Source organism: Labrus mixtus, chromosome 11 (assembly GCF_963584025.1).
Source record: "Labrus mixtus chromosome 11, fLabMix1.1, whole genome shotgun sequence".
NCBI classification, from domain to species: domain Eukaryota; kingdom Metazoa; phylum Chordata; class Actinopteri; order Labriformes; family Labridae; genus Labrus; species Labrus mixtus.
In genome coordinates, this window is record NC_083622.1 from 5,390,263 (window position 1) to 5,404,155 (window position 13,893).

Here is a 13,893-nt window from a genome sequence, read left to right on the forward strand (position 1 = left end):
TGGCAGGCGCAGATCGTGACTTCACCAGGCAGCCGTTAAAATCCCCGCGATAAAAAAGTATTTCTTCGTCCAAACATATAAAACAAATTTCGTTAATAAATCAAGTATTTTTAAATGGTATTAAAACATGTACATTATATTTCTACAGGGACAGAATTGTTCGAATATCACACATTTGATTGAATAACGTTGTCAGGCATATGTGGGGACGGATTCCCGCTTGGTTTTCCGCCACAGTTTGAACTGATTGTTATGGCCCGTCGATGGTTGTTGTCACTTTTGGGCTGTTTATTTTTTTCCGCAGATGAATAATGTTTATATGGATCAAATATTGCTAACAGAAGAAAAGCGAGAGCTGTTGTTCGAGTCTGTTTTCTTAAAAGTAACATCGACTCATCAGCTGTGATGTCTCTGCCTCCAGAGAAAGCCTGCGAGCTGAAGCAAATCATTCACAACCATCTGCTCAAGGTTAGCTGCTACCTACAAAACCTGTAATCAAATGTTTTTATTGATTTATTATTTTTATATATTTATTTAAATGTATTATTGTATTTAAAATCAGCAGAAAAATAAGAGATACTGCTTTGTTTACTAACTTTAACCTACTTACAGCAGCTTTAACAAATGAAGGATCCCAGCTGTAGTCACAGTCAGTGAATACTCCTTAAAGTGTTTTTAATGTAATAGCATAGATCATTCTCAAATCTGTTTACTCACTCTCTGACTTGTCTAAGAGGTGTGTTGGTCTTAAAGATGAGACTCATTTATTCACAAGCAGCTGTTCCTTGTTACTTCCAAAGTACAATGAAGTCACCAGAAGAGAGCATCGTGTAAGAAACATGAGTCAGGAAAGAAATCTGAGACGATCACTTCTTAAAATACCCTTAAATGATTTCTGTATCACCAGGTCAACTGCATTGCATTTTATGAATCAACACATGAGTTTTCTGTGGGATGAAGACATTCAGATACACTGCCTGGCCAAAAAAAAAAAGGGTCACACACTCTAATATTTCGTTGGACCGCCTTTAGCTTTGATTACGGCAGATTTATTAAGATTTATTTCCGTCCAGTGTTGCATTCATTTTTCACCAAGATCTTGCATTGATGATGGGAGAGTCTTCTCCAGCACATCCCAAAGATTCTACAATGGGGTTAAGGTCTGGACTCTGTGGTGTCTCATGCACCCTGAACCACTCTTTCACAATTTGAGCCCGATGAATCCTGATGAATCATCTTGGAATATGCCCGTGCCATCAGGGAAGAAAAAAATCCATTGATGGAATAACCTGGTCATTCAGTATATTCAGGTAGTCAGCAGGCGCATAATGTTGCTGAACCTGACCAACTGCAGCAACCCCAGATCATAGCAGTGCCCCCACCGGCTTGTACAGTAGGCACTAGGCATGATGGGTGCATCACTTAATCTGCCTCTCTTCGTACCCTGATCACTCAGGAACAGGGGAAATCTTCCTTCCAGTTTTTAATAATGTGTTGGACAGTTCTTAACCCAATTTTAGTAGTTTCTGCAATCTCCTTAGATGTTTTCTCTGCTTGATGCATGCCAATGATTTGACCCTTCTCAAACAGACTAACATCTTTTCCACGACCACATGATGGGTCTTTCAACATCGTAGGTTAAGAAATGAGAAGCTACTCATTGCATCAGTTGGGGTTAAAAAACTTGCTGCCAGCTGAAAGATAATCGCCCATGCAGTTATTATCCAATGGGAGGCTCTTACCTATTTGCTTAGTTTTTTGGGACAGGCAGTGTATGTCGAACCACTTTGTTAAGCTCTGAGACTTTTCCGTTTGTCAGATGGATATCCATGGGAGAATCCGAGAGGTGCTGGCAGAGACGGTGAAGGACGACCGAGGTCAAGCCCATCGACCTCTGTCCGAGGTGGATTTCCTACATGCTCTGCAGCGCAGGGGCATCGTTGACGATGTGATGAAGGACCTACACTTTACCAAGGGCGGCCAACGTTTAGATGCAGAAATAGGATCTCCACAAAGACCTGCCACTCACTTTGTGGACCAGAATGTAACTCAGCTGGAAAGAAGTACGATAAGTTGTTTTACCACCAACATCAAAGCATGGCCTTGTTCCTTTCACTAACGATGTCCTTGTAAACAACTTAGTGATGATCTTTATTTTTTCTTCTTTTAGCCAACATTGACCCATCAAGGCGGTACCTCTATGTCCAGGTACTTGGTGGTAAGGCCTTTCTGGAGCATCTCCAGGAGCCAGAGCCTTTACCTGGACAGGTGTGTTCTACATTTACACTCTACCTGCACTTCCGCAACCAGAGGTTTCACTCAAAACCAGTGCCCTGTGCCTGCGACCCAGACCTGAAGGAAGGCTTTCTCTTAGAGATCCACAGAGAAGGTACTAAGCCCTGTTGGTGTCAGTCAATCAGGACTAAGCTGATACTTTATGTTTTGTCTGTTATGAGTTTTAATTTTGCGATTACTCTTTCTCACCCTGCAGGAATAGGCAGTACAATGGCTGATTCGACAACCATGCTGTCTTTGTGTGACCCGGTTCACTTGGTCCTGATCAAGACGGACACCTCAAGTGAGACGACGCTGGTCTCATCCTACTTCCTGGACTGGAGGACAGTTCTCGGCTCACCCAATGGGAAGACCTGCATTGCTGCGGAGCTGATGGGAGTAGGTGAGGAAAGAGGATTCTGCTGGACTGGATACATGCTTGATAGTGTTAAGTGAATGATTCAACTTAAATGTATTATTATTAATACATCAAAAGGGTAAATAACTGTAGCTCATGGTGTTTCCTCACGCACACAATCTCCTGGAAATGTCTCAAAATCGACCAAATTTAACTCCCTGACTTTACCCCGAGCCTCTTAGTTAAAACTGTCTGTGAAGTCAGATGTGTGGCGGTAGAGGTGTGTGTTGACAGTTGACTGGTAGAGGCAAGAATGTCGTTTTACTTAAATGTAGAATGCCAAATATACACTGCTGTAGTTTTGAAAGCAACCAGGTCAGAAAACAGCATTGGATCTCAATTTGATACAAAAGACTGTGTCTGACCACAGCTCAAGTTTTTTACATCATCTAATCAGAAGAGCTTATGGTACATGCTGGTAACTTCATTTATCTAGAAGGAGATTCTTGGGGCAGCTCATTGGTACAATGGGTCGTCTCTTAACCGTTCAGTTGGCTCTTTGATTCCCAGCTTCTGCAGTCCACAAAGTGTCTTTGGGGCAAGACTCTGATCCCCAAATAGCTACTGGTGGCATAGCCAGCAGCCTCTGAATGTATATGAATGGGATAAGTCATTACTGATGTGCACAATACGAGATCCTCTACCTTCAGTGTGTTAATGTGACATGCAGTGTTAAAGTGCTTTAAAAGGATCAGAAGACTACAAAAGTGTGATAGAACTACAATCCATTTACTGTTTTACCATTTAATCAACTAGAAAATACTAGAAATGTGTAATATTGTTTAAAAAAACCATGCAGTTTATCTGTCACTTCTTAAGCTTTTTTCAAATGTGTGTGCGTGTGTGTGTGTGTGTGTCGAAAGGGAGTGAATGTAAAGTTCCAGCTGGTGTTTTGACCGTCAGTCTGGAGCTCTACCCTCCTCTCACAGAGACTCTGGGCAGTGACATCATCAGCACACAGGTCAGCACACTGAACTCTCTTTATCCTTCTGTCTGTTTCATCCCTCTGTTTATTCATCTGCTACATTATTCATGAAGAGAGGAACGCCTTGAGCTCACAGTGAATCATTACAACAGAATTCCATTAACACTGTTAAGAGTCAATCAGGGCTGGTTCTAAGGGCAGCATTGTAAAGGAAACATTAAAGTCGCATTTGACGTCACTGTGTGTTTCTCATCAGCGGTCACTGGAGAGGCAGAGGACGGCAGAGAAAGAGAGACTCTTTTTGGTTTATGCCAAACAGTGGTGGAGGGAGTTTCTTGAAATACGGCCATCAAACCAATCCAAGATGGTCAAGATCTTTGCACAGGTGCGTCTCCAGTCACACGTGTTGTGGGGGACAAGTTGAAGCGTTATGTGATGAAGTGATTTCGCAGAGACCCAACCATTTCCTCCGGGTGTCCCTCACGCTTTTTTTTTGCAGGATGAGAATGGCATCAACAGGCCGGTGTGTTCCTATGTGCGCGTCCTCCGGGCGGGCCGGCTGCTGGAGAGCCCTCGACAGGCGGCCCGCTTCGTCAGCCTCCTGACCCACGAGAAGGCCCCGGTGGTCGGCGGAGGTGGTGGGAAACAGGAGCAGTGGTGCACGTTAATGGCTTTCCTGTGTCGCGGGAAGGTAAGGAGAACTGGCCCGAACTTCTTGGCAGCCACAGCAGGGCTTGACTCATTTTTCAGACGACAATGCACTTACTGTACTTTTACGATTTTCACTGCCAACGACGGAGACAATGGCAGATTTACAGCTGGTCAAACCAGAATTCCTTCTGAAGTTGTTTTTGTTCCATTCATCCTGCCATGTTATTACAAGCCCATTATGTTGCCGTCACACATGCAGCTAAGTCTCTGGACTGAACACTCACAATCTATTTACACATTAAATGTCAATGACTGTGATGTAAGGATGTTAAAGGACATTTTCTGGATAATTTAATAGTAAATGAATAAGAATGGGTTTCTTTTTGAGGCTGTGTGAGTGTTGCCTGCCTCTTGCCCAATGAGAGCTCTGCTCAGCTCCAGTCCGGTATTTCTACATGGGGTTCCATGGGGACTGACTTGCTTTTGTTGCAAGCCCCAAGTGGTCCATTCTGTTGAGAAGAAGTGCCGCAGTGTTAAAGACTACTTGGTAATATGACAGCTGGAAAGTTTATTATAAAAAAAACCCATCTAAAATACTGCTTATTTAAAAATGCATTGTTGGAACGACAGGCTGAACTGGGGCTGTTTTTTTATTTTTCTCAAAAATAATTCATCTTCCAGTAGTTGATAATAAACCTCTCCATATATCAATCTAAACCACACACTCTGGACAGAAAGGACAACACCTCAACACCAAAAGATTTAAACTGTTCGACATCATAAGTTTGAACCTGCAGTCATCAAATGTAGATCACTATCACATTTCACTTCTGCATTACACTTCTTATCATTTATATCAGGTCCTAGCTTTTCACCGCCCACATAACATCAAGTGTAACCTGTCTCTGATCAGACGCCTGAAATAAAATCCAGCCCAGGGATGAATTGACGACGATGATCTCAGTAATTCGATGACCTCTAAATGTGACATGGACATTTTCCAGTGCAACATTAAGACCTCTTCTTGGACTGCTTTTGAGCTTCTGAACCACCTTTACCTTCAGCTCAGTCACAGATGTACTGACTCGAGTCAGTGATCAGATGTTGTGGAATACAAACAAAATATCCAGTGAATTTATCACAGCAAAACAAAAAAGACACCTGTGAGAAGAAATAGAAATGAGAACAACATCTAGTACTTGATCAAAGTTGGCACAGAGGAGAATAATATATTATACTGTGGCACGTTCCCTTATAACTCATCATTGTAACATTCTATGATATGACATGTGCTATAACGGGGTTAACGTCATTTCAAAGGTTGCAGACCTTTTTAGTCTGACCGCTGCCTTTATGTTTTCTTAAAAAAAATGAATGTATATCAACATAACATGCAGCAAGGTTACGTAACAAGACATACACAGAACATATGCCAAACAAAAATGAATATCAGTTTTTTGCTCTGCAGGTCAAACCTACTTATTCACACACTGATGGCAGAGGCTGCTTTGTAAAGGCTCCATCAGAAGTAACTATCACGTTCACACACTTTCACACGCTCTGCTGACAAAGCAGCGGAAGCAACTTGCTCAAGTACACATTAGACATGTGGCTGCTGGAGCAGGGGACCGAAACCCCAACCTTCCGGTTAAGGGACGACCGGCTCTACCAACTGAGACACATCCCCCCCCCCCCCCCCCCCCCCCCCCCTCTTCAATTGACACATGAAATCACGATATCCTTATTCATAATTCATTTCCTTGTTCAAAATGTCATTTGACAATAACAATGACAACAACAATTACAGTTATTATACTGTTGTTTTTGTTCTTTTACATCACAAGTAATAGTTTTTAAAATAATAGTAAAGTTTCAAAATCCTCTGTATGAAAGAACAAATGTAAAGTAGAGAATCATTAATCATAATCATTAACGTTTGGTGAAGCAGTTGAAGTTTTGGTAATTAGTAAAAAATGCATCCAATCTAAGAAGGAAAACCACCGTCCTTAGGTGACCTCAGACGTGGACTACCGACTGTTATGCGTGTCTGAATTGATATAGCAACAGTCTATTGTTCCATTAGTAATAAAACGCATCATGCAGGCTCGCTGCAGCTTACATATGCGTCCATTCTTAGCACAGCTGATAGTGTCGTTTCTGAGAAAGGAGGAGATTGCACGGAGTCGGCTGACTGATGCGTTTTCATCTCTCAGGCAGATAGTGGGGAATTTCCCAGACCACCACTGGATAAATGTTCCCTGCCTCTCCTCTGTGAGTGGCTGGCAAGACAGACACAACACAACTCTCACAAAGTGGCCGCTGTCAGCTGTGATTTATGACTTTCATTCCGGGGAAAATTAATTTAGCCTCATCAGTCCCCAGCCTGTTCCGACGCTGCCGTCCATATTAGCACTTCTGGGGAACATCTATCATTCTGACTCGCCTGCAGCCCGAGCCAGCACACAGCAGCAGCAGCAGCACCAGTCCCCAGCTCGATCCCCGGCCTCTTTACCGGGAAAGTTGCACGAGTAAAATAAGAGTTGCTTACTGTCACGGGCAATTTGATGACTACAGAGCTTATTTCCTCTCCAGCAGGCTTTTCATGCGCGCGTTCAACAGTTCTGAGAAAAGCTCACAGAGCATCGAGAACAGGATATGGTATGCCTGTTTAAAAAAGACTGCTGCGGTGACATGATGAACGAGACAAGCAACAGGGTTAGAAAAATACTGCCAAATCTCTCTTAATGTACACCCTGGTTAAAAACTTTACTGTATTTAACTGGACTTTTCAAGGTTAAGGTTACAGAAATAAAATACAATTCAAGAAACAATTTGAATGACTATGTTTTGAGATTTAAAAAAAAAAAAAACATATATCAAAGTTAAGTATTTCAAGAAAACAGTGAAAAATATTTGGAACATGAATAATAGTCTTTTTATTACCTTTGGGGCTCTCATCCAAATCTCATGATCTTCTGTGAAAAGCTCGAAAAGAGTGCATCACTATAATCCGACTGAAGGAAAAAAAAAAGGCTGATGTTGAAGTATAGCTGAATTATATGTTCAAAAATCTAAAAGTTTTTAAAGATTTATTTTTTTGGTAACATGTCACATACCCCCCCTCCCCACCCATACATATACACACGCAGACATGCACACACACACATAGACACATCAATTACAATAATATAACCATACCAAGGGGCAAAAAGAAAAGACAAGCACAAAACAAAATCAATTTTTGTTTGTGTTTTGGTCGTTCTCTGCCTTTAATGGAGAGATAGGACAATGGATAGAGCCGGAAATCAGAGAGAGAGAGAGAGAGAGAGAGAGAGAGGGGAACGACATGCGGGAAAAGGAGCCACAGGTCAGACCTGAACCTGGACTGCCTGCTTGGAGGACTACAGCCTCCACACATGGGGCGCGCACACTAACCACTGTGCCAGAACTTTGAGTTTTCTATTGTGTAGAAGGACACTGATTTACAAACGTTTTTAAATGACACTTAATAGAACAGAAAATTATCTTTGTAACATTTTTATTTCACATTTCAAAATGTTTCTGAAGGACCTGAATTGAACTGTCGCCCCTCTTCTGTAGGGCGACTGTGAGGACCATGCCACCCTCCTGTGCAGCCTCCTGCTGGGCTTTGGCCTGGACGCTTATGTGTGTGTGGGAACTAAAAACAGGGGAACTCCACACACCTGGGTCCTGACCCGCGGAACCGATGGGAGCATCACTTTCTGGGAAAGTCTGACAGCACATAGGTGTGATTACGTTTTATTCTTTTTTTATTTTCTCAGCAAACAGTTGAAGTTATTTGATACAGCTGCTTCATTTGATCCCCCCTTTCAAAGCTTGAAGTGCTGCAAGAATCATGTTTGTAGATCGGGCTGGTGAGGAAATGCAACACGTTTGAGAACTGTCTTGCAATAACTCATCAGTATCAGACACTTTAAGGTCATCTGAGGCCAAACACGTTCATTGATTTGATCTGGATTGAATCAAGCTTTTTTGTTTTTGCCTGAATTGGCTGTACAGCAGGATATCTGAGAATCTCATGAAGACATGTCGTAAATTATTGAGACAATTGCCAAAGAATTGATTTTGATCAAGTCGTCAGATCCCCACTCCAGGATTTTGTTGTTTTGTTCAACCTCTTTTTTTTTTACCAGCTTTCACAGTGGATCTACTTGATTTCTATCTTCTGTCACTCACCTTTTCAGATTTTGCAATTTCATGTAAACTCATACCACTACTTTAATTTGAATCGTTATGCATTTCTTCACTTTTTAGCTGATACCCACTCTTTCTCATCTCAGAGCTTTGATATAATTCAATATTTCTCTACCTTTGAACAAATGGAACCACTTAATTGATTTCTAAACATGAAAGTATAAGTACAGAAGCGTATTGCATTCACATGAGAAAATAAATTCTGCCAGATCATGTTAAACCGAACTATGTTGACCGTAGTACAGCCGACTCCCACTAAGGGGAGCTGTTGTTTAAGATATTAGTTTTGTTGGGGTTTATGGTTTCCTATTTCCTGCTATGTACTTAAACGTTACTTTTGAATACCCTCATGATTGCAGCCCGCCGTATTTCGGTCACATCGTGTTAATGAACTCCTGCCGTTCCAGATAAAGAGTCGACGCCTGGACACAAAGTCGTCTACTGCTTCTTTTCATCAGTAGAAGTCACTACAGGTGTTCTTGTTATTAGTTTTTCAAACCCCACTCTGATTTATCAGAAATGTATTCAGGCTGGCTACGTGATGATTCAAGAGACATTAAGGGGATTGCTGAGAATACTGGATACCAACGGAGTGAAACTGAGGCACTCACTTTTATTCTCTCATGTGAATGTATTACTCGTCCGTATATTAAAGAGATCTAGTTTTCTAAACATTTGCTTGCATGATTTTAATGACACTAATTAGCCTCGTTGTTCCATATGTGTGGTCAGATACCTGCACCAGGCCATAGACCCTGATGCCCCGCCCCTGGCCCCCCAGCCCAAACCCTCCTCCCCCTACAGGACTGTCGGCTGCGTCTTCAACCACCAGACCTTCCTGGCCAACTGCCAGCCATCGGACTCTGTGGAGCTCTGCGTCTTTGACCTGCAGGTAACAGAAAGGTGTTCCTCACAGCGTGCACCGTCACTACCATCGCTGGGTTGGTAAAGGTCGGAATGCCACCAAAGTAAATGGCTTTTACTCGTGTTTCATTGTACATTGTTGTGTAGTACACATCAGTAAAATGATGTTGATATTGTTTCACTGGCAGGCGTTGTGTTCATAGAGTGAAATGAGCTTCAATATGAAAATCTTCATTTTAAATGTGTATTTAATTTTGTAAGGACAGTTTATTCAAATAGTCATTTTTAATGAGACAGAGGGCAGAGGTAGCCTGGAGGAGACAGCAGCACGCTTGTGACTGGATGTTTGCAAATCAATCATCATCAAAGGTCCAGATTTCAGGGAGACTGGTTGCATCTGCTACAGATTGCATCTCCTACTGTGCAAGCCACTGGGGAAAGCTGCAGGCGTGCCCCCATTGGTTACAATGTTTTGGTTCTACTGTATGAAAAGAAAAAGTCATTCTTGATCAAAGCAATCCTTAAAATGTCTGTCCTTTTTTTTTTCTTCTTTTTTTTCTGGTTTCCTCAGAATCAGTCTCGGTGGAAGGCGATGAGCGAAGAGGCTCTGAAGTCCGTCTGTGCTCCAGGCTCCACCACCTCTCTGCCCCCCCTGCCCCCTCTCTGTGCCCCGTCCCTGGATCCTGCTGCTGCCAGCAACCAGCTGGAGCTGGAGATGCGCTTCCTGATCTCAGAGCACAGGAAGGTAAAACAGTGCTAGACGAGATTTGAACACTTAAAGTTTGGTACTTAAAGAAAGCTGCAAAGAGCGTTTTTGACAAGTCACACATTTGGCTGAAATACTCCTTAAATTAGTGCATTTATTTAAATGTTCATATAAAAGAACTTGTTGGGAAACACGGTAGAAGTTGAACAGTCTAAAACAAGTACTTGTTCCCTCAGTTAATGATTGGTCTATCTGAAAACATCAAATACTATGGATACTACACTGTGGGACAATAACGATTTAGTAAATAAATCACCACGTACACCAACATGGGACTTATGGTGTTTTTCACACACTTTTCCAGAAATGTCCATAGCATTGATGTAATGGCAAAAAACTGTCATTGTAGCGTAGTTATAACGATATGTACTTCCTACTGAAACCTGCATGTTCCAAAATGGAAAGTTTGACATGCTTAGTGCAGCATGTGTGGAAAAAGAGTTTACTCCTGGGTCACCAATTGTTGCTTTGTTAAGTGATTCATTCATTCCCGGAGTTAGCAGTTTATTTATTTTTTATTACATTTTTTGTTAAAAGAAATCTGTAGGGGCGCTGGTGGCGCAGTGGTTACTGCACGCGCCCCATGTACGGAGGCTGTGGTCCTCGTGATACCCACTCCCTCTTTCCCTGATTTCCGACTCTATCAACTGTCCTATCTCTCCATTAAAGGCACAAAAAGCCCAAAAATAAATCTTAAAAAAAAGAGACAATTTAAGAACGTTAGTATTTGATATGTTTATACCAACTGAACTAGTTGAATGTATGCATTAACTTGGGTAATAAACCGTTGAGCGGGGCACCAGATACTGAGGCTAAAGTCCTTGTCGCATCAGCTGTGTGTTTGGATCCAACCTCAGCCCTTTGCTTCATGTCATCCCTCCACTCTCTCCTCCCAACGTTTCCTGTCTCTCTTTAGCCGTCCTATCCAATGAAGTCAAAATGGCCCAAAAAATATCTTAAATGTTTTTTTTTTTTTTTTTAAATAAACCATTGACCAATGACCTCCTCCTTTAGGACCTGGAGCTGGCAACAGTTTGGGATGACCACCTATCCTACCTTCTGTCCTCTGCACTGTCAGCCTACGAGCTGGAGCGCTGCACCGGCGTCTCCTGTGGCAACGAGGAGTTCCAGGATGCGGTGAGGAGGGCAGTCCCAGATGGACACACCTTCAAAGGCTTCCCCATCCACTTCCTGCACCGCAATGCTCGTCGAGCCTTTGCCACCTGCCTCAGGTGAGACGACGGGTAGTGTGGGGAAAGTACGATTTAAAAAAAAACAAAACATGTTGCTCAGGAGTAAACTTTATGTTTTCAGGAACGTGTTCATCTTGTATGTCCTTCAGTACATTACATAAAAAACTTTTATCAGCACTGCCAACCCACCTTTTTAATCCTGAGACGTTTTAGTTAAAATTTTGTCTCAAGCAAAAAAAAAAACTGCTAGCTCCAGTGTATTGTAGCAGACCCCGACCCTTTAAATAGGGCTGGGTGATATGGCAAAAATATGATGACACTCCTTTTTTGAAGGATAATTCAATATCAATAGTTATCATGTAATATAGTGTGTTAATGCTGCCTCCTTAAGGAGTAACTTTACAATTACAGATGCCTGAAGAATCCATAAGAAGCATTACTTAACATACGCTGAGGTTTTCTCTTCATATCAGCATTATTCATTTATTATATCAATGCCATATGTAATGGTTGTAATCACAGTATTAGGAAACAAGTGAAAAAGAGTTTGACACCTCTTCATTAAGTGCACATAGATCACACTGGTTGTGTGATATAAACATTATCAACCCCGCCCACAGATGTTCTAACAAGGGGCTTGCAGGATTAATTCTGGGTGAAGTTGGTGTGAAAAAAAAAAAGATTTTAGTGTCCTCACATGCAGCTCAGCCTGAAAACACCAGGGACATTTTCAGGAGTTTTCTGCATGTGTGAAAAAACCCTTTTAGGCAGGTACAGAATGTCCTCTGAGTGGGCATCTGATATCTCCTCGCCTGACCTTTTTATCTGCTCTTTTAAACAAGTTATTCACTGTTTTGACTGACAGCTCAAACAATGCATTGCAGGGGGAAGGAGGGGTCTTTGCATTATTTCAACAACGTACTAAAATCATTGGTTGAAAATTGGTTCAGAAGTGACACCATTGCTCTCCTGTTTCTATGTGCTGTAAGCCCATACAAAGTATCTGAACACATGTCAGTTCAGTTTCATCAACATCAACAGTCACCCAATCGTAACTCTGTGTTTCTTGTTACTCTTTTATGCAGGTCTTCAGTCTGTGAGGAGATAGTGTGTTGTCGTGGCGACCATGTGAGGCTCGCGGTCCGTGTTCGGGTGTTTGCCTTTCCAGAGAACGCATGTGCAGTGTGGCTCATGTTTGCATGTAAATACCGCTCAGTGCTCTGACCAACACACAGGTGGAACTCAAAAACTACCTCTGAACATTTTTCACACCTTTTTAGATTTAGATTTGTACAAAGCACATGAAATTATCCGGACCAACGGGGAGGCTGCGTTCAGAAGTTGTACTCCCTGTGAATGTCTACAGACGTGTTACTGTAGTGATTTATTTTCCAACCTCTTCATTTGTACAGACATTTAAACACAGAGTTGTATTTATATTTATATCTTTTGTAAATAAATGGAACTTTGATTATTTCTGTTCTTTTTGGGGGCTCATTGGAAACATTTTTTAGTTACATGACGTTAAGACATCGCTGTAATTATTTATTTAAAGGGGTTTTAAAAGTGTGACGCATCAAGCTTGTAAAACCCCGTCATGACCTAAACCCTCAAAGCAGAAGGGAAAACATGGCGATCATTTCTGACAGTATACTTTCATTTCATTTATTGTTGCATGTTGAAATTAAACAAATAAATAAACGTTTTCTGTCAGACGATCACCAGCTGTTCAAAAACAGTTTTGAGTGAATATTTTATTGTTTTACAAATTGTGATTGAAAAAGGAAAGCTGCAGAGAAACAACAGAGAAACTAAAAGGATTCAAATGAAATGTTAGCTGTTAAGAAGATGCATTTATTGTAGATATATATTGGGAAAGGTTGAGTCCAAACCCGACACAAGAAGAAGACATCTGTACTTCATTCATTTTCTGTTCTGTAATTTAGAAAAAGAGGATTTTCTGGCACAAACTTCACTAACTGACAAGGTGCATGAAGAGTGAAAGGCTTAGAAGAGGTCAAAATGCTCCAGCAACACTTAAGAAGTAGTAAGAAGATCAACGTTATTAACAATTTAGACCGACCCGTTTCGGCTTGCGGCCTTGAGGATGACCCTGGTCAGGAGCCGAAACGGGTCGGTCTAAATTGTTAATAACGTTGATCTTCTTACTACAAGTGTTGCTGGAGCATTTTGACCTCTTCTATTCTGTAATTTACACAGTTTGTTTTACCCAAGACATCAAATCATAGATTTTCTAATCACTTATTGAAAATAACTTCATTTATGAAGATGTTTTTTGGGCCATTTTACCTTTATTAGATAGGACAGCGGAGGAAGAAAGACAGGAAATGTTTGGATGTAGGGGATGATATGCACATAGGGCCAAGGTCAGATTCAAACCTGCGGCTGCTGCAATAATAAAAAAATGATTATAGCCTCTGAACACAGGACGTGCGAGATAACCGCTAGCCTACCCGCACCCCACATATTTTTAAAATGAACTTAACTTCTGTAATCGTAGAAAGTGTGTCGGAATAAACCACATTTGGATTCAATCAATTTCACC

At 41.6% G+C, this 13,893-nt stretch overlaps 1 protein-coding gene across 1 annotated transcript; it reads left to right on the plus strand.

Annotated features, from left to right (window-relative positions):
* Nucleotides 1-250: 250 nt before the first annotated feature.
* Nucleotides 251-12,801, plus strand: cep76 (centrosomal protein 76). The gene is made up of 12 exons (XM_061049712.1): nucleotides 251-468; nucleotides 1,820-2,063; nucleotides 2,171-2,389; nucleotides 2,492-2,677; nucleotides 3,556-3,653; nucleotides 3,874-4,002; nucleotides 4,117-4,308; nucleotides 7,869-8,035; nucleotides 9,237-9,396; nucleotides 9,940-10,113; nucleotides 11,149-11,366; nucleotides 12,413-12,801. The coding sequence occupies exons 1-12, from the start codon at nucleotides 406-408 to the stop codon at nucleotides 12,549-12,551; spliced, it is 1,989 nt and encodes a 662-aa protein (XP_060905695.1). The 5' UTR covers nucleotides 251-405; the 3' UTR covers nucleotides 12,552-12,801.
* The last annotated feature ends 1,092 nt before the right edge of the window (nucleotides 12,802-13,893 follow it).